The 19,249-nt window shown below is 55.3% G+C and overlaps 1 protein-coding gene across 1 annotated transcript in view; it reads right to left on the reverse strand.

The window, feature by feature from the left end:
* Positions 1-1,627: 1,627 nt before the first annotated feature.
* TENM2 (teneurin transmembrane protein 2) overlaps positions 1,628-19,249 on the reverse strand; it is an 842,102-nt gene continuing 824,480 nt past the window's right edge. Inside the window, exons 26-29 of the mRNA XM_045827298.1 lie at positions 14,803-15,099; positions 11,740-13,354; positions 4,705-4,835; positions 1,628-3,085 (exon numbers count right to left, since the gene is read on the reverse strand). Coding sequence (XP_045683254.1) covers positions 2,324-3,085; positions 4,705-4,835; positions 11,740-13,354; positions 14,803-15,099 — 2,805 coding nt within the window. The 3' untranslated portion in view covers positions 1,628-2,323. The remainder of the gene's footprint in view (positions 3,086-4,704; positions 4,836-11,739; positions 13,355-14,802; positions 15,100-19,249) is intronic.

A 19,249-nucleotide genomic window follows, 5' to 3' on the forward strand; every position in this document is an offset into this window, starting at 1 on the left:
CCCTCCCTTCCCCTGGTTGACGCCCGCTGCCCGTTCAGGCCTCAGCACCTGCTGCGACACTCCCAGTCTCGGCCACGTCCCCAATTACGCGCACCCACGGCTTCATAGAGCTATGCCTGTGGGCGCCGACACCCCTGTCATTTTCACGCCGTAAGTGCCATCATTGGACCGCTGTCTCCCTGTGACCCTGCCCCTGAGTGGTGGCACGAGGACCCGTGTTCATGTCCGCTCACCTCTTTCATCCCCAGAACGTAGCACAGGACCCGGCACGGGGCAAGCTCTCCGTGTAATGTTGCCGGATGCACGGACGGTGCGGGTTCAGTGAGAGCACTGGGGGCGGGGCGCTTAGCGCTGTCCTTGGCATGCAGTGAATTGAACATCTGTAAATAGTAGCTACTAACGATGACGTTATTATTTTACTTGTAGGCCTGGTGGGAAAAAATTCCTCTAAATCACAAGTGCTCTTCTTACTGGGGTTGCCCTAGGGGTGCACGTTTTGGGGTGAATTATTGATCTGGTCTGGAAGGAAATACGAACTGGAGCACGTCCCCCAGTGTGGCAAGAGCATTTGCGGTCCGTTTCCTGCCAGCACCTCCCAGCACTAGATGGGGCAGCAGGGAGAAGCCCGCCTGTCCCAGCAGGGGTGCAGGGGCCCACCCACGCAGGGGTGGGCCTGAGGGTCCCCCCCCCCCCGCCCCCGTCCCCAGGCCCAGACCCTCTTCACCTGTTTCCTGCAGAGAGGAGGGGGCTGCAGGTGTCGGCAGAGATCGGTCTAGAATGCAGAACAGTTAGGGGGCGCCGAGATGCCTCTAGCCACACAATTCCTCCGAAACTTCAAAATCCCAGCTTACCCCCTTTTCCTCCAGTGACTTCTACCGCGTCCTTGCCTCAAAGCACTTCCACAGAAGACCAGTGTCCACAGGAGTTTTAGAGACTTTATTTATGTATAAACCATTTAAACACTTTGCCATAAATTATCTTTGCCTGTCCCTAGTCTTTGCTTAGCAGCAAATTAAAATTAATATAAAAACTCGATGAACAATTCATACATGTATATTACAAAAAAGTTCCTGTACCAAAGTTCTTATTAGACGTTTTTTTGTGGTTTTCTTTTAAAACTTTTTTTTTGTTTGTTTTTTTGTGGGTTTTCTTTTTTTTTTTTTATTCTTTTTTTTTTTGTTAATTTTCTCTCCTCGTGGTGACTGTCATGTGATTGTCTCAGTTTCTGGACCAAACAAACACACTAATCATTTTAAATCTGAAACAGTGATTGTGCCTTGAGGCTCATGTATGTACAGGGTGATCTGAAGTGGTGCCCGTCAGCAAAGGAGTGTCACAATGCCACGTCTCTACTGCCACTGATACCCACAAACTACGGAATCTAAACAGACTACACCCTGTAACTGCGGATTACTGTCCACAATGGAATCTTCAAAGACAAAAAGAGTATGAGATTGATCTGGAGTGAGTATAGCCACCATCGTGAATTAAGTTTTACACTCTGAGCTCAAAGAAACTAGCCCAGGCCGCACTCAGTGGGGACCGGAGCGTTAAGTGCTGAACGGTATTAATTTTCGCCTTGACGTTGGATGTGAATTTCCTTTTGTGTTTTTTTCCCCCTCGTGTTTTTGTTTTTCTTTAAAAAGTATTTCCAGTGCTCACTCTTTCACTCGTATGCGCCCCCCCAGTCGCTACACACAAATCGCCCCCAAAGTCGTGTTTTAGATGCACCTGGAGTGGAACGAAAACGTCTGTGGAGTGTGTCTGTCCGACAAGCAGTCCGATGGGCCTCTCGGCCGGGCGGGCGATGCCGGTCCCCGGGGTGTCTGCGCGGCTCACGTGTGGATCGGTGAGGTAATAGAATCGGGGGCCTTCTCGCCTTCCTTCCTGTGTCTTGCGGTCGTGGGTTTGTGTTGCTTTTTGTTTTATTATTCTTTTGTGTGTGTGTGTGTGTGTGTGTGTGTGTGTGTGTGTGTTTTCTCTTTTGTTCCTTTTGGACATTTTGTATCTCTTGGCTGCGTGGACCCAGAACAAGCGGGCCATACGTTTAGGGGAACTCGGAGCACATTGTGTGTTCGTCCGCTCGTCCGTCCGTTCGTTGTGTTTTCCTCAGAAGTGTCGGCCGGGCTCGGGTCTGCGTCGGGATGTGGGACGTCTCTCTCGGACGGCAGCATCGGAACTCAGAAAATGTGAGCTTGCCTGCCGCTGCAGCCCGGAGCAGCCCGGCCTCGGGGCCCCTGGTAGGTCTTCGTCTCCTTAGGAGAGGAGAGAACAGTTACTGCCGCCGAGCCATCCAGACGAGGAATGGCAGCCGACGATCGTGTTACCTCTTTCCCATCTCGTTCTGTCTGAGAAACTGGATGTTGCTGCTGCAGTCTGCGAGCTCCGGGTACTGCTCCACGGGGAGCACGTAGTAGCCCTCGTACCCCGGCACCCGCCCCGTGCTCAGGAGCTGCTGCTTCTCGCCCTCCGTCCACGGGCGGCTGCCCTCTCGCCCGTCCCTGGCTTTCTGCTGCTCCTTGGCCCAGGCGGTGCCCAGGGCCCTCTGCCGGGCCTGGTCCAGGACGCGGGCCTTCTCTTCGTCCAGGGTGTCGGGGGTGAGGCCATAGCGGATGCTCAGCAGCAGCGTGCCGTGCTGGAACTCCACGTTGGTGAACCTTCGAGTCCTGCCGTTGACCAGCAGCGTGGGCTGCGACACGGTCACGTTCACCCCGCTCTCCAGCACCTTGCGGCCGATGGTGGTGCCCAGCGTGACCAGATCGCCGTCGGCCGAGCCGATCTTCACGAAGTAGTGGGTGTCTCTGCCCTCGATGCTGTAGTGCATCTTGTCCAGGTAGTAGGCGTTGTTCAGCACGGAGGCCACCTTGCGGCTGTCCTCGCTGGCGATGCTGGACACGCCGGTGGTCACGCGCCCCTCTTTGATGGCGAACATGACGCCTTTGCCGATGATGGGCGTAGTGGTGGCGAACCAGTGGCCGGCCTTCTCCCGGATGCTGGCGTGGAGCTTCTTAGCGATGACCTGCCCCTCGAGAGCCAGGAAGGCCTGGTTGTGCCTCTCCGTCGTCTGCTGGACACCTGTGATGAGCTGCGGGCACAAGAACACACAGACAGCTCAGATGGAGGGCAGGCCAGCCCCTGGGGTGGGCTGGGACGCTCGTCACCAAAGGGTCAGGAAGGGAAGAGCCTGGGCCCCTCCCCGTGGGAACCAGGCTTGTGTCTGCAGGGACGTGAGCTAACACAGGCCTTCCGTTTGAAACTTAGGACAGGCTGGCGCTCTCCAGGGGCTCTGATCACGGGGCCTGTCTGCTTGAAACTGTGCCACTCACTGGAGAGACGGGATGGAGGTTCACCCCCTGGCTTGCCATGCCTCTCCCTTCCAGGTGAAAGAGAGGCACTCTGCCCTCTGGTGGTTGGGCAGCTGTATTGCACACGGCAGCCCCAGGAATATCCTGACCTGAAGGGCAGGGTGGGTGTTTGGGGAGCTGTGAACCCTCCTGCTGTGGCCCAGATTTCTTTGAGGCCAGTACCGTGGATATTTTTTAACTTCCTTGGGTTAAGACCTTGCCTCTCAAAGTACGGCTGGGAGCAGCGGAGTCCCCAGGGCCTGCCCTGGCAGAATGGCGGGATCTCGCACCTCCCTCTGGATCTATGGAGTCAGAAGCCGCGTCCTAACAAGACACCCTGGGTGGTTTGTGTGCGTGTTCACGTTTGAGGCGCTCCAGGCCGGGATGGGCCGGCCTCGGGGTCCAGCGGGACCATCCCCGGGCTGGGAGCCATCTGCTTTGGATTCGAGCCCTGGTTCTGCAGGGGGAGGAAACCACCGCCATCGCCTTAGCCTTAAGCTCTGCACTCACAAATGACAACTTGTCTCAATTGGCGGTTGGGGGACAGGCTGGGATAATGGAGGAGGCTGTGTTTGGGAGGTAATGGCACTTAGATAAATGAGAGAAATGATGGCTATTCATCCGCTGAGTGGTCCCCGAGGGGCAGAGCTGAGAGCACGCTGTTCTCAATGACCCAGCAGCTCCTCCTCGACTCTCGAGTGCCACAGCTCGGACAATTATCCAGAGCAGCTGAGACCCTCCCGACATCTGTGGGGCTGAGCCCTGGCTCTGTGGCGGGCCTAGCTGAACTGGGGGGCCCGCCCCCCGGTCTGGTTGCGGCAGAGCTCCAAGCTGCACCCGCGTGGAAAACGGCCACCCTTTGGCCGTCGTGGACAGCCCCCGGCACCCATTATGTCCGGAAAGCTCCATCTGTATACATCTGTGCCATAAAACCCGCGTGCTTTACGAGGGGCACGAAAATGTTCCTGAACGGGACAGAAACGGCAAACCTCGGCTTTAGGATGTCCCGTACAAGCCGAGAAAGGGTTACGCTATCACAGGTGGCGCAGATGGTAGGTTGCTGCTGGATTGCTTTGTGCTGTTGTTAGTCCAGGATTGGCGCGGGGGTATGTACTGATCAGGCAATGACACCACAGTTAAGGTCATCATCGAGGTTTGGGGGGAAGTACGTGCTGCGCCCGACGGGTGGCAGGGTGACAGCGTTGGCTTTCCTGGGGAGTCACGGTGGTCTGTGCACCTTTTATACCCAGCGCCAGTGTTTCCCCCCTCCGCCCACCTGCCCTCGGCCCCCCCGTGGCTCTGCCTGCTGCAGGGCGTGACGGCAACAATCATCGTGTTGTTGGCGGGAGCCCTGGCTCACCTGTCCGCTCTCACTGGCTTGGCTCTCCGACAGTTCGTACGGAGGAGGCACGAAATACATCTTGGCCCTCGGGAAGCCGGGGATGATGTTGCTGAGCTGAAACCCGAACATCACAAGCCAGCTCTTCACGTCTGTGGTGGAAACACACACAAAGATTTCTGCAGTCATCACGGGTGGAGGGCAACAGGAGATTTGGGAGAGAGAACAAAACAAAACGGCTGCTTGGGTGGGAGTCCCACAGGAGTGGGGGGCAGGAGCGTGGGCAGGGCTCCTGGCCCAGACCCAGAGCTTCTCGACGGCGGCTCTAGGAAGCAGATGTCCTTCCACACGTGGTCGGTTCCTAACACCCGCCGCCCCCCACCCCCCCGCAGGGTGCACACTCCTCTCGGGGCCTGCAGTGCCCTTCCCAAGGAGTATCTTCTGGCCCTCGCATCTCTTTCAGGTCTTCCCCGATGTTGGCTCCCCCTAGGGCCGACCCGACCACCACGGTCCCCCACCCCACCTGTAATCTTCTAGCACCTTCTAACGTGCGGCAGCACGTGGATGTGGGTTGTGCCTATTAGTTATCAGAGTGTGAGCTCCACCAGGGCAGGGCGCTAACGAATCTATTACAGGCACGGATGTCCCCCCAGGCCCCACGACAATGTCTGGCACAGAATAGGTGCTTCGTAAGTGTCCTTGGAATGAATGAATGAATGAATGAATGGATAAACACCGAACACAGGTGGCCAAGGCTCCCCTGACTGGTTTAAGGGGGACGGAGGAACTATCGATACCTGCCTGAGAACTTGCTTCCAGACAAACTAGGTAAGGAGGTGGGACACTGCCTACCTCCTGCCCTGGGGCTGGCGTGAGGCAGTCAGTGTTGACTTTGCTACTAAACACACACGGACGTAAGAACCCTCTAATGTGGGAGGGGTGGGATCTGGAATCCATGGTGCATTCCTTGGCCTTGGGCACAGACTGGTCCTTTGAACAATTTGGCAGTGACACGTATTAGCGATAGCCCACTTGAGAGTTATCTAGCAACACAGGTTTGACATTGTGTTACAAAGTGTGTTGGCATCCAGCAGGGAGGAGCCCGGTATTAACCCAGCAACAATCACATCCTGACAAAGCAGCTCTTTGGGGCAAGGCAGGTGCCGGGGGCTGCAGAGCGTGGCTCCCCGACTTCGGACGGTCCCGCTCCCTGGGTCCCGCTGCTCTGCCCTGTCCGGGTGGCGCCTGTGCCGGCACTGACTGCGTTTCCCGGCCTCTGGAAAATAAATCTGCCTTCTCCGCTTAAGTCAGTCCGTTCTTAAACACAGAAACTTGGTCCCTCCTGTAAGTGGGAGAGCAGACTCACTTGATGCGGACAGAAAAGAACTATCAAATTAACACAAAGCAAACAAAGCAACGCAATGAAACCAAGCGCCAGCGTGGTTCTGTTGCCAGATAGTGAGTGACTCTTGGATCCGCTCTGTCCGTTCAAAGGGGAGCCGGGAAGTGTTAACGAGGTGGTAAGTACACACTGGTATCCAGCGGAGACTTTCTCCTCCTCACTGATTCGGAAGGATAAGGAGGACTGAAGAGAGAGAGGATCCATCTGTGTGCTCCTACGTTCTCTAGCCACGCCTTCTGCCATAAACTAGGGCGGGGGGGGGGGGCGCGGGGGGGGGGGCGGAGCCCAGAAAGGCCCGAGAGGCCTATGGCCTCAGGACACTCTCCCTGCCCCGGTCTTTTCCCCTCAGGGCTCCCTCCCTGGCACTCAGGAGGTGGTCCCCAGTCGCTGCCTTGGAGACCAGGAATCTTTCACGGCCACTCCCCTGACTAATGATTGCTCACGCCACCTGCCTTTTTAGTGTCTAACATGGCTTGATCTGGGAGTCTGTCCCTATTGGGAGATGTCCGTCCACATCGCCTATCTCTTCCTCCCTTCTGCAGGGGGCACTTCCGGCCCCACGAGCACCCCTGGTCTTGGGAAGTCGCGGGTCTCATCAGGGGACAGGCCCCCCAATCTGCTGAGGCCCCTCCTAAGATCTCATTCCTCCCTTCTTCTCAGGCTCCCCGGGGCGTGTGACTGTGCTGCCATCTGGAATGTTCTCTCTCCTAAAACACCGTCAGCCCAGCAGCTTGGATGTTCAGTGTAGACAGGGGAAGGGGGTCAGGGAACTAGGCGGCTGTGCCTTCCTGCTCACCTACGAAAACGAAGCCCCACAAAATCCAACTCTGCGCTCACGTGTGCCTGCCCGGGACAAGGGGCAGGGAGAACATGCAAGGCACCGTGGGTGACATCTGGGAGGTGCGCTCCATTTGGAATTTGTCTGGGGTCTCAGGTTTGCCGAAGCCACGCCGCTCAGGGCAGAGCCTGGATCTGTTTCAGGGTGGAGCTGGAGGCCCCTCCCCACACCCCACTTTTCACCCACAAAGTCCCCGTGTCCAAGTCCGTTGCTGCGTGGGTGTAACAGACACATTCCGACCATTCGTCAGACTTTGTGCTGTGCTAGGTGCTTTATGAATCACAGCTCACTTACTTTTCACGATCCCATGGGCGAGTACTATTATCATCATTTTACTGATGAAGAGACTAAGGCCCAGAAAGGTTGAGACGTCTGTCCAAGGCACACAGCAAGTGACAGGCAAGGCCAGAGTGGGCGACGGGCCCAGGGGCTACCATCCGGGCCCTGGCTGCCCTGGGGTTTGTCTAGGATGGAGAGCCTCCCCGGATGCTAACACGGGGCGGGGGGGGGGGGGTCTGTCTTTTCATGAATGCCTTTTGATCACAGGTGTATCCATCATCCATATATGACCTTAAAAACAACTGTTTAAAAGGCTGTGGCTGTGGAGCCCGTGAGTGGGAAAGAGCTCATTCTTGCTCTCAGCCACCCCTTCCTGGCGGCTGCCCCCCTGCTCCCGCCCAGGTGTCTCAGGGCTGGTCCGTCCCAGGAGCCCGCAGCACCCCCGGGAGGAAACACGACCTCTCGCGGCCTCAGGAACTGCCGCGTGCACTCAGAGAGCTGTTTCCAGACACCGGAGACTCTCTTGAGCTCCGGAGAGAAGGGCCTGTTCTTCACGTTCCTCCTGACTACCTCTTAGTGACTCCTTCTGCTTACATTGTGAGTGGCAGGTTCGAGCACTCTGCTCCTCTCCTGGGTGGCAAGCGAAGACTCATCTGGACGGGGTTTACAGTGGCCCAGGCTGCAGCCAGTGGAGAACGGGTTGCAGTTCCCTGCTGGGGGGGATCTCGTCCTGACCAGCAGCTGGGGTGTGGCCTTGGGGTGTGTCCTTGTGCCTGGCCCCGCCCCTCTCCCCCAGGCCCCCGAGAGTCCAGCCTGGGCCGCAGACCCGCAGCCCAAGCCACGTGACTCCTCCAACACCCACCTTTTACCACAGATTCTTTCTAATGGTTTCTGGATTCGATCTGGTTGGACTCAGTTCAGTATGATTTAATTCCCATTTAGTGAGTCTCTATGAAGCACCGGAATGAGGAAAGGCATTTTGCCATTCAGAAAACTCTCCGCCGGCCGTTGCCGAGGCTCCGGGTGTGAGGATGGGGGGCGGCGGGTTAGCAAGCGGGGAGGGTGGGGGCGGGGTGGTGGCAGCGGTTAGTACTGGACTCCGCCCGCGTGATGGGCGGTTGATACCGGACCCCGCGGGAGGAGCGGCGGCGCAGGCAGCGGTGTCGCCAGCGGCCCTGCCCCACTGCCCCGCTGTGACCCCGCATCAGCAGCCTCCAGAGACCCCGCGCCCTCAGCCCGGAGTTAAGCGGACAAGCCGGAGCGGGCAACCCAAGTCCTGGGCCGGCCCTGTCCTCCGGCTCACCGCCTGGAACGGTTACGGATCCATCAGCAGGAACGCCCCCAAGGGGCATGACTTTGTCGGCCGGCCAGACCGCTAGTACACGGACCCCAAGGACTTCCGCAGAGACGGGGAGACTTGGGGGTCTGAAGTCGTGGAAGGAGGAGGACGCAGAAACTGCGCATGTAACCGCGCCCCCTGGAGGGCGGGGTGGGGATTGCTGGTGAAGGGCAGCCGCGATGTCCCCAGTGGACGTAGGTTACCCGACTCTCCCTCCGGGCCACCACGGTTCATCCCCCCGCCTCGCCCAGCTGCCCACCACCCAGGGTGGCAGAACTTCCAGCAGGCAGGACAGAACCAGGCATCGAAGGGGCGTGAGTTCAAGTCCCTGGCCAGACGGCCAGACTATGGTGCCCACTACAGACGGACATCGCTTTGTGGGAGGCCCGCAGCCCCACTGAAGGGGACCAACAGCAGGGAGAGGAGGGGTCCCCCTACCCCGATTCCGGCCCAGACCCCGAAGGTCCTTCTCCGCCAGGCCTCCTCGGCCGCCAGCCTGCAGCAGAAGCCCAGCTGACAGCAAGCCCAGCCACGGTCCCGCGGATGGTTTCTGGCCTGAGCCCCAGCACCCATGACGTACTTCCAGCGTTGACAGAGCGGCCCCCCGGACCCAGGCAGCCCGCAGTCCGGGAGACCTCAGCCCCCATCAACACTGGGGACACGCCAGCCACCATACTGCAGCGATGCCAGCTCCAGGGACCCCCGGAGCTACCGTCTGGAGTCTGCCCGTTTTCCCACTGACCTGCATCCTACTCAGCACGCCCCCCTGGCGCCTTCCCCACCATTCACGACATCAAAAGGCTGGCTTTTCTCCCTTCTCCTTGAGACGCAGGAGGGCCAAAGCAAGAGCCTTTTGCTCCCCCCCGCTCCCCTACCAAGGATTGAAGGAAGGGATTCATCCTTTGTGCCCAGAGGTACCCACGCCCTCCCCTAAATCAGGCTGAGAAGGAACCAGCCAGCTGACCTCCTCCTGGTAGTTTTTCTTTCCCTGTTGTTTCCCCTCTTCCCCCTTCCCTCTGAAGCCATTTTTGGAACCATCAGGTGCCCTCTGAGACTCCAGTAAAAACAAAAACAGGCCAAAAAAAAAAACTTTTTAAACTTTTTTTTTTTTTTTTGCCTTTTTAGGAGAACCAGGAAAGTAGCCGATGGGTCAGTGAGGTTGATTGTACTCCAACAGACTGATTTTGTTTGGGTCTCGGCAGCTGGAGGGTCTGTTCTGCTTTCTTTGAGAGCCGTTAGTTAGAAAGTCGCTCTGGCCGATTCATCCCTGAGGTTTGCAGGGCCCGGCAGGGCTTTGGAAAGCACATTCTGGGTGTTGGGAGATTCTTCTCCTTTGGCCGAGAAAGGCCTGGCCTGCCTCCCGTACATGCTGTTTCTTCTCTTTGGGACACTGTTCCCCCCCCCCGCCCCACCCACCACACCACACACACCACACACACCACGCACTTCCTAAACGTCTCTCCTCAAATGCTCTCGTTTGAGAGGGCCTCTGAGCACCCTAAGTAGACACTGCCCATCACTCTCTGTCTAACCCCTTCACCTGTTTTATTTATCTTCATAGCACTTACCATTATCAGAAACTACGCCCATGTGCGTGGTTTTTTTCAGGGAGGTTTTAATTTGAAAGTGCTGTGAATGGCCGGGCGACAGTCAGGCTGAGCCCCAGGGCAGCGAGGACGCCTGGCGGCAGAGCGTGGGAGTGCCTCCTGCTACAGGAGGTGTGGGGGGAGAATGGGGAGGAGGGACCCAGCTCAGCCGCAGCTCCTAGGCTCACAGGGTGCCAGCTGCTTCCATTGGAGCACGCTGGGCTGGACTTCAAGAGGCCTGGAGCTGCTCAGTGAGGCACTGCGTGGCCACACGTTGACCTCTAAGGTTGCCTATTTGTGTCTGTTCCTTTGGACACGTAGGCTTGATGCCTCTCTGACCCATGGCCAAGAGCTATGAGCTTCCTGGAACTTGGGGTAGGGCCTTGGACTTGGGGTCCCCACGTTGTTCCTGTACAATGCATGCGCAGGCGAGAAGGCTCTAATTTCTTTGCTGGAAGTTGGTCCTTTGGAGCTCCATCCATCCATTCATCCATCCATGCAAGCATCCATCCCGATTTCCTTATTTCTCTGAGGATAGGGGCTTTATCTTACTTCTACTGCATTTCTAGTTCTAAGTATGTGTTGGGAGGGGTAGACGTGAGTGGACGGATAGGGGCCCTCATTTCACCAACGGCTCACTCACCGTGAGGAAGCAGACCATTTGCCCTCTGGTCTCCCTGTCTCCATCCCATCTCAACGCTTCCTATGTCCTTCTGGCTTTTGCTCATGGTTTTTCTTCAGCCTTGAGCCCCTTTCTGTCAACCAAGATCACCTTCCTCAGGCCCAGTTTGCCCCTTTGGGCCCTTCTGTAGTACATCAAAATTTTCACCTCAAGCCACACACACACACGCACACACACACACACACCCCTTTGTGAGAAGGGTGCTTATCTTGTTCACCATTGTATGCCCAGAATCTAGCCTGGGGCCACTCTATACATGCTTGTCGAATAAATAACAGGCACCTACAAGGTAGCACAGACTTCATTCTGCTTTGTGTTGTCATTGGTTCTTTGCACGTGTGTCCTGCCAGCCTGCGGGCGGGGCGGGGGACTGGGTCTTAGTCTCTCTGCACCCGGGCTCGCTCCTCCACTCACTGCTAATGACGTCGACAACACAAGCGGGTGCCCTGTTGTGAACATCCACCATCTAAGTGCCGGGCTCCGGACCTGACCTGTGTCAGTTGGCTTATAAGGTCACTCTCTGGAGTGGTTTTATTTGTGTCCTTTCCCAGGGGAGGAAACTACAGGTCAGAGAGACTGACCCACTAGCCCATACTCCACTGGCTGATAAACTGAGCAAGAATTTGACCCAAGTGCTTCTGACACTAGAGTCCCATTCGTCCCCCGTCATAAGGCTGTCTTCCTCCGCTGGGGCAGGAAGGGCTCTTATAAACTGAGCGGACTTGACAATGGGCCGGACCTCTCCGAAGAGACTTGGTGCCTGCTCTGCACTGCTGTCACTTGACTGTTCTGCACACTGCACTGCCCAGGGCACTCCCCGGGGTTCTCCTAGTGCAGGATGCAAGGCCACCTTCCGAAGTGCCCAACAGCCCGCCGGGACGACCACCCCCACAGGGAGCCCGTGCCCAGCCAAGGCAGCAAAGCCCTCACCTGTCACGTAGTTCTTCAAGTCCAGCTCATTGCTGAGAGGGTTGTTGCTCTTGAACATGTACAGGTTAAAGGGGGCTGGTTCCCTGCCCACATTCTTCCACATGGTGTAGTCTGGAGAGGTCCACCGCCCCGCCAGCACATCGTAGTCACGTTGAGTGAAGTGGACCAGCTTGGTCAGGGGATCGTAGAGTCCCCCGTGGAAGCCGATGACCATCTGGAAGTCAGGGTTGGAGTCATAATAAATCTCCCCGTAGGCCGTGTACTGCAGCTGTTTGATCATGAGACCGTTGATGCTGAACACAGCCAGGGGGGTCCCCGTGTTATCTGAGGCCACGTAGTACTCCTCCCCGCTGCTGCTCTCCATGGCGAAGAGGTGACCTTGGAGGTCGTAGTAGAGCGAGGTTATCTCTGAGTTGGAGTGGTTGTAGACGTGGGTGATGCGGGTCGGGTTGTGGAGGTCCGAGTAGAAATACTGCAGGTGGTGGCCCAGGTTGGTCTTGTAGGAAGCCCGCCGCCCTACGCCGTCGTAGCGGTACTGGACGCTCCACCCGCTGGCCTTGTTGTAGGCTCGCGTGAGGAGGCCCTTGGAGTTGTACTCGAAGATGTCCGCCCCGCGCTGGCACAGGTAGCCGTCATCGTCGATTCTGTACTGCACGTCGCCAAGCCGGGTGATCCGGTCCCGGAGGTCGTAGCGCAAGGGCATGAGGCGCACACTGTTGCCCGGGTTCAGCAAGTGCAGGTTCCCGTTGAGGTCGTAGCTGTAGCGCCAGGTGGGGCGGTCGTTGACGGCCACGCTCTGGAGCTGCCCGTCCCCGTCGTAGTCGTAGGTGTACTTGGTGGTGTTGGCGTAGGGCCCCAGTTTCAGCTCCCGCTTAATCACCCTGCCCATGCTGTCGTACTGCACCGTCATCCAGTACATGAGGGACCTGAACATCTCGTACTGAACCTCCTTGATCCGCCCGTGGGTGTCAAAGTGTTTGCTGAGGGTCATCACGGCAGTCGTGATGATCTGGTTGATGTCATAGTAGATAACCCCAAACTTGCCGAAGTGCTCCACCTTGCCAGAGATCTCATCATAGCGGTAGAGGTCAACGGGGAGGGGGGTTTCACTTATGACGGGCTTGATGCTGGCGATCCGGAAGCTGTTGTCGTGATAGGTGTAGTCAAACCTGGCGTTGACCATGCCTTCCTCAGAAAACCTATAGATCTGCTTGTCCACGAGCGGGCCAATCTTCCGGTACCGGATGGTGCAGGAGAAGCCCCCACTCTGGAGGTTGACCATCTTCAGAACGCCGGTGGTCTCGTCGTACCCGAAGGTGACGGCGGTGCTGTCGTAGACCATCTCGGACAACTTGGAGAGTTTCCCGTACTTGTAGAACACCTGGCGCCCGGTGCCCAGAAAGGACGTCTTCAGGATGCGGCCGTCGTCACTGTAGTCGAAGATCACTGACGCGTTGCTCTCGGGCGGGTTGTAGATGTTGCGGATGTAGCCGATGGAGGTGTGCGTGGACATGCTGTGCCGGGCAACACTGGGCATGGTGACGGCGTGGAGGCGGTCGGAGGAGTCGTACTCGAAGATGTACTGGCGCTGGCTCTGCAGCAGGAGGACCATGGACTGGAGGGAGGGAAGGGGAAGGGAGCCCGTGAGTTGGCTTTTTAGGACCAGTGCCCTCAAACTGACAGAATTCATCCCATTTCCCAGAAAGCCCACTCAAAGGCACGAAGGATGGGGAGGTTTGGAGCGGAGGTTTTGAGTGGGTCGGCCTCATCGGGCATGCCAGCGCTGACGGATCAGGGTGCCTGCCTGGAGCAGGGTTTCGCCAACTGTAATGTGCATGCAAAATGCCCAGGGATCTTGTTAAAAGGCAGATTCCAATGCATCAGCTCTGGGAGGGGGCGGGGCCTGAGACTCTGCTTTTGTAACAAGCCCCCAGGTGATGCTGCTGTTGCTCGGACCACGCTCTGAGCAGCGAGGGCCGGGAGGGCTGAGGTGGGAGGCACTGGGAGAGTTTTCCTGCAGACTCAATAAAGAGGAATCCCGACATTGCTCAGAAATGACTGCCAGTGACCCAGCAGGGGACAGGTGTGACACACATACTATGTTTCTGCCACCCCTGATTAAATCTACAGAGACAGCAAATGCTCCATTTAGAAGCTACTGAAAAGATTAAAAAGCCCAGAATCACTGATTCTTTGGGAGAAAAAAAATGGCCTCAAGCTCAAGGCAATTGGGAGATTCCTGCATCCTCCAGTCAGCCATTCCCGTATTCTAGGATATAATGGGAACAGTACTCAGGAGGGACCAAAGGGGCAGTGGCCCCTCTCTTGCAGCGGTGACAGCTCTGTCTGCAGTGGACACTGATCAGGAGGCGAGGCTCGAGGGAATGGAAATGGACCTGCATTGAGGGTGAGTCCAGGCGAGAGGCCCGGACTGAGCAAGCCCCTGTCTGATGACAGAGGTGGCAGTGCTGAGCAAGTTGACCCTCAAACAGCTTGACTTGTGCCCAGAAGGGACCTGCTGTTACTGCTGATCTGACCTGACCTTCTCCTACACAGAGACCTGAATCTGGCGCTTCCAGACATGGAATTACATGGAGAGGATCGCTGGCCGGTTCAGCGACAGGCCAAGTGGGAGGGCGTTTGCTCTGCGTGCTTGGGCTTTAGGCACAATTCCCTCTTCTGGTGGCTTACCTTTGGGCCACGGCAGAAATGAGTCAGTGCATTTCTAGTTTAGGAGTGATGCTTTGCCATGCTGCCAGTGGTTCTGTCAGCCTCAACAGCACTTATTATTAGTTTGGGGATAAAGTAAGACAATCTGTCCTTTTTGCCATTTCTGAGTGTCTAGATTTTTTTTTTTCTTTTAGTGGCAATAGTGCTGAGCTACGAATAACGTTTCCTTCAGATCACCCTTCTCCCGGTGAGGAGGGTCATGGGAGGGGAAGCCTTGCGAGGTCCAAGCAAAGACGTTCAGGTGTCTTAGGGCAAAGCAGGGCAGGCCAGCTTAAAAAGAGCAGCGTCAGCAGGAGAAAGCCTGGGGGGGCCGAGGGCAGCGCGGTTACCCACCTTGTCGAGGTAGGAGTAGCTCCACACTTTCCCGTCCGCGAACATGCGCGACACCACGCGGCCCTGCTTGTCGATGTCCGTCCTCTCGCTCATGGCCCCGCGCTGCAGGCCGGCCAGACGCCCGTTGAAGAAGTAGGAGACGTTGACGGCGGCCAGCCCGCTGCTGGGGAGCCAGAGGAAGGGGCGGCCCACCTGGTCGTAAATGATCCTCAGGGTGAACTTCCGGTGGTCGTCGTAGATCTTCTCCGTCCGGATATTCCGGTCGTAGTCGATGGACAAGAGGTTCCTTCCGTGGACCTGGGAGAACACAGACAAAGGGTCCGGTTAGGAAGCGATATATCACCGGGGCTGCTCTGAGCGATGACTGCTCTGGGCGTGGCCGCCTCCAGCCGCTACAGAGCTGTGCACTGCACCGTCACGCAGGGTGCTGCCACGCCGTGGGAAGTGTGAATGGCAAAAACTGTGCAGTGCGTGGGGTGAGAGGGTCTGTATATTTGCACACTCATTACTCTTGTTGACCGTGTAATCAGCTGAGTAGCTAACACTCCATAACAGCAGGTGCCAGGATTTCTTTGGAAGCCTTAAGTAAAGGTACCCAGAAGGTTAGGGAGAAGGTCTTCGAAATCCACGCTTTACAAAGACCTGGGACACAGACTCATTCTCGGGTGAAATCCTTTACTTCTACGTGAGAAAAGTCTGGCCACTGTCCAGGACGCAGACCTCAGTGGGGAGAGCTCAGCCGGGCTGAGGGAGTCCGGCAAAGGGAAGGACCAATCCACTTAGATTGGGAAGGAGTGGCGGGACACGTCCAGACACGAGTTAATGCTCAGTTAGAGGCTGATCTGATCTGACAGAGAAGAAAGCCTGTCCCAGAAGGCAGAGTTGGGGGACTAGCCTCTGGTTAGGGGTAAAGGAGGAGGTGACTCTTGAGGTCTAGCTAGCCCTGAGTGCATGGCTGCGAGTGAATAAATTGAAGCCCACTCAGCTCAGGCTCTTCCAACATAACCGACTGCAAATCCAGACGTCTCTGGGGTAACTGCCGAAGGCAACGGGAGATAGAAGCAGGCACGGGGAAGAGGTCGGGAGATGTCCAGTCCCTCCTTACCGTATCCTCATGACTCAATGGCACTTAATGATGATGCTGATGGTTAATAGTAACTTTAGCATGTGCTGAGTGCCAGTGTATACAGGCATTGTGTTGGGTAACTTGCTCCTATTGTCTGAGTTCATGCTCACAAAGGCCACTTGCCAAAGGAGGACACTGAGCCAGAAACAGAGAGGTTACATACTCATTCAAGATCACACAGCAGGAAATGGTAGGACTGGTCTAGGACTTAGATCTCAAGACTTTGGCCAGTTAACACTTAGACATTGAACCAGGTTTACTGCTTCCTGTATTGCAAGTGCACAAGTGCAGGGGCTGGATTTGAACCTGGGACTACCTAATTCTTCAAGCTATTGCTGTTTCCATGGAATCATCCCAGAGAGAAGGGCATGCAACATTTGAGCTAGAACATTTAGAAAGGAGAATGCACCGAAGCATGGGTAGACGCATAACGGTGGCGAGTTTTCAGGATTACATGGAAACTGAGCTTCAAGTGGGAAGGTCTGTGTCATCAGACTTGCCGCAGCTGGGAAGAAGAGTCAAGAAGGCAAAAAGTGGGGGGTAGGGTCATACAGGCTGGGGTCACTTCCACTGGAGACAGAAGTTTGGCCATATCAGGTTGCTACATTTGGGACAACTGCAGATCATTCTTAAACCTGTATGTCTATGAATTTCCGTTCAAGCCCTCGCCAGTGTTTTGTTCAGCAGAATGAATAATGTGGGAAGAAGGAGGGAGGGCTTTTAGTGTTCCCTGAATCAAGTGCTGGTGGCTCCCCACCATTTCCTATCTCCTTCCATCCTCATTCCCTTTCCTTACTCCCCCCTTTTGCTCTGATGGCATCACACAGCCCCCAGAGCACTTATCATTCACTGTGCACCACTCTGCGCTGACATCAGGAGCCCTGCCTGCAATGGAGTGCCGGATGAACACCGCCACCGTGGCCCGAGGACGAGCACTGGGCTCAGCCTGTTCTGTGCACGGACGGCCCTTGTTTTATCTTATTTAATCCTCACGGTAACACTCCGGGGCAAGCACTGTTATCATCCCCACGGCACATGGAGGGCACAGACAGGCTTAAGTGCCCAGCTCAAGCTTATACAAGTAATAAGCGGGGGAGCCAGGTCCCAGCCAAGAGTTCACGGTCTTTGCCTGTCTCAGTCCCACCTCTCTGATGCATGGCTCTCCACTGGGTGTGCGTTTCTGAACCCTGGGGGCTGCTGTCCCAAATCACTGCTGCTGCACTGACTCTGCAGTGCCTGGTCAGTCCCCAGGGAGTAGAGGAGGGGAGATTCTGACGTCTGCTCTTAGTTAAAATACACTCAGTGCCCTGGCTGGCGTAGCTCAGTGGATTGAGCGCGGGCTGCGAACCAAAGTGTTGCAGGTTCGATTCCCAGTCAGGGTACATGCCTGGGTTGCAGGCCATGACCTCCAGCAACTGCACATTGATGTTTCTCTCTCTCTCTCTCCCCCCTCACTTCCCTCTCTATAAATAAATAAATAAACAAATAAAAAAATACACTCAGTGCGACGTAAGGCCCTATTGTCCGTTACCTGTGAGAGACCAACAGGCAAATCGCATATGTAACCATAACATAATTGTATGTGTGCATGTGCACTATCACATGTAATCATGAGACCAACATGTAATCACACACACAAGCATGGCTGTCATTGTAACCATACTAGCCTATGAGGGAGCTAAACTTGCAGAACTGAATGCTGGCTGAGCACCGAAGAGGGGTCCCCAACATCCGATGCCAACGTTTGGGTTTGTTGCTACTACAAAGAGCTGATGAGGCCTCTGACCCCTTGTCTGTGTGCTCCAACCGTAAAGAAGTAATAGGGGCTAACCATTAGCCATTGGTAGTTCCAAGTGGGATTTTGATTCCCAACTTCACCATGTCCCTGGGAATTGGATTTTGTTATAGCACTGGTTAAAATTTTTATTTTCTTGTTCGATTAAGACATAATTGGCGTACATTAATGTCTAAGTTTAAGGTGTATTGCCTAATGATTTGGCTCACACACATCATGGAATGATTACCACAGAAAGTGGTTACCATCCATCCTCTTGCATAGAAAAGAAAATATTTTTTCTGCTTCCGATGAGAACTGCTTCTTAGGATCCACTCTTCGAACACCTTTCTGATGGGTCACACAGGGGCATTCACCGTAGTCGTTAAGTTGTACACTGTGCTCCTAGCACTGGGATATCTTAGGACTGGAAGGTCGTACCTCTGGGCCACCTTCCTGCAGTTCCCCTCCCCCTCCCCCCGGGTCCGCAACCACGAATAACCGGGTCTCTTTTTCTATGAGTTAGTTTTTTTTAAGATTCCACATATAAGTGAAATCATACAGCATTTGTCTTTTTGTCTGACTTATTTTACTTAGCATAATGCCCTCCAAGTCCATCCATGTTGTTGCAAATGGCAGAATTTCCTCATTTTATATGGCTGAATAATATTGCATTGTGTGTGTGTGTGCGCGTGTGTGTATGTGTCTATCTTACATCTTCTTTCTCTATTCATCCATTGATGGACACTCAAGTTGTTTCTACATCTTGGCTATTGTAAATAATTCTGCTCTGAATATGGGAGCGTAGGTATCTCTTTGACATGGTGTTTTCATTTCCTTTGGATGTATCCTCAGAAATGGAATTGCTGGATTATATGGTAGTTCGACTTTTATTATTTTTAATTTTTTTTAAAGATTTTATTTTATTTATGTTTAGAGAGAGGGAAAGGGAGAGAGAAAAGGGGAGAGACACATCAATGAGTGGTTGCCTCTCAGGCGCCCCCTACTGGGGACCTGGACCACACCCCAGGCATGTGTCCTGACCGAGAATCCAACCAGTGACCCCTTGGTTCGCAGGCCAGAACTCAATCCACTGAGCCACACCAGCCAGGGCGGTCGTTCTACTTTTCATTTTTTGAGGATCCTCCATACTGCTGTCCATAGGGGCTGCGCCCACTTACGTTCCCACCAACAGCACTTAGAGTCCCCCTTTCTCCACACCCTCGCCAGCGCGGCTCTTATCTTTCTAACCGTGGCCGTTCCAACAGGCAATACCATGTGACCTGCTGTCTCACTGTGGCTTTGGTTTGCATTTCCCTGATGACTGGTGATGTTGAGCATCTTTTCACAGATCCGTTGGCTGTTCGTGTATCTTCTTTGGAAAATGTCTCTTTAAGTCCTTTGCCCATTTTTAAATTGGATTATTTGTGGCTGTCCTCCGGCCAGTCGGGGTGGGGAGCCACACGCAGAGTGGATGGGGCTAAGACTCAGCTCCCTCCCCTGGGCAAAGTAGGAGGGCTCACCCTAGGCACCTCTCAAATTTTCCG

This window comes from Phyllostomus hastatus, unplaced genomic scaffold, assembly GCF_019186645.2.
Source record: "Phyllostomus hastatus isolate PE091 unplaced genomic scaffold, TTU_PhHast_1.1 phas_contig_150, whole genome shotgun sequence".
Lineage (NCBI taxonomy): Eukaryota > Metazoa > Chordata > Mammalia > Chiroptera > Phyllostomidae > Phyllostomus > Phyllostomus hastatus.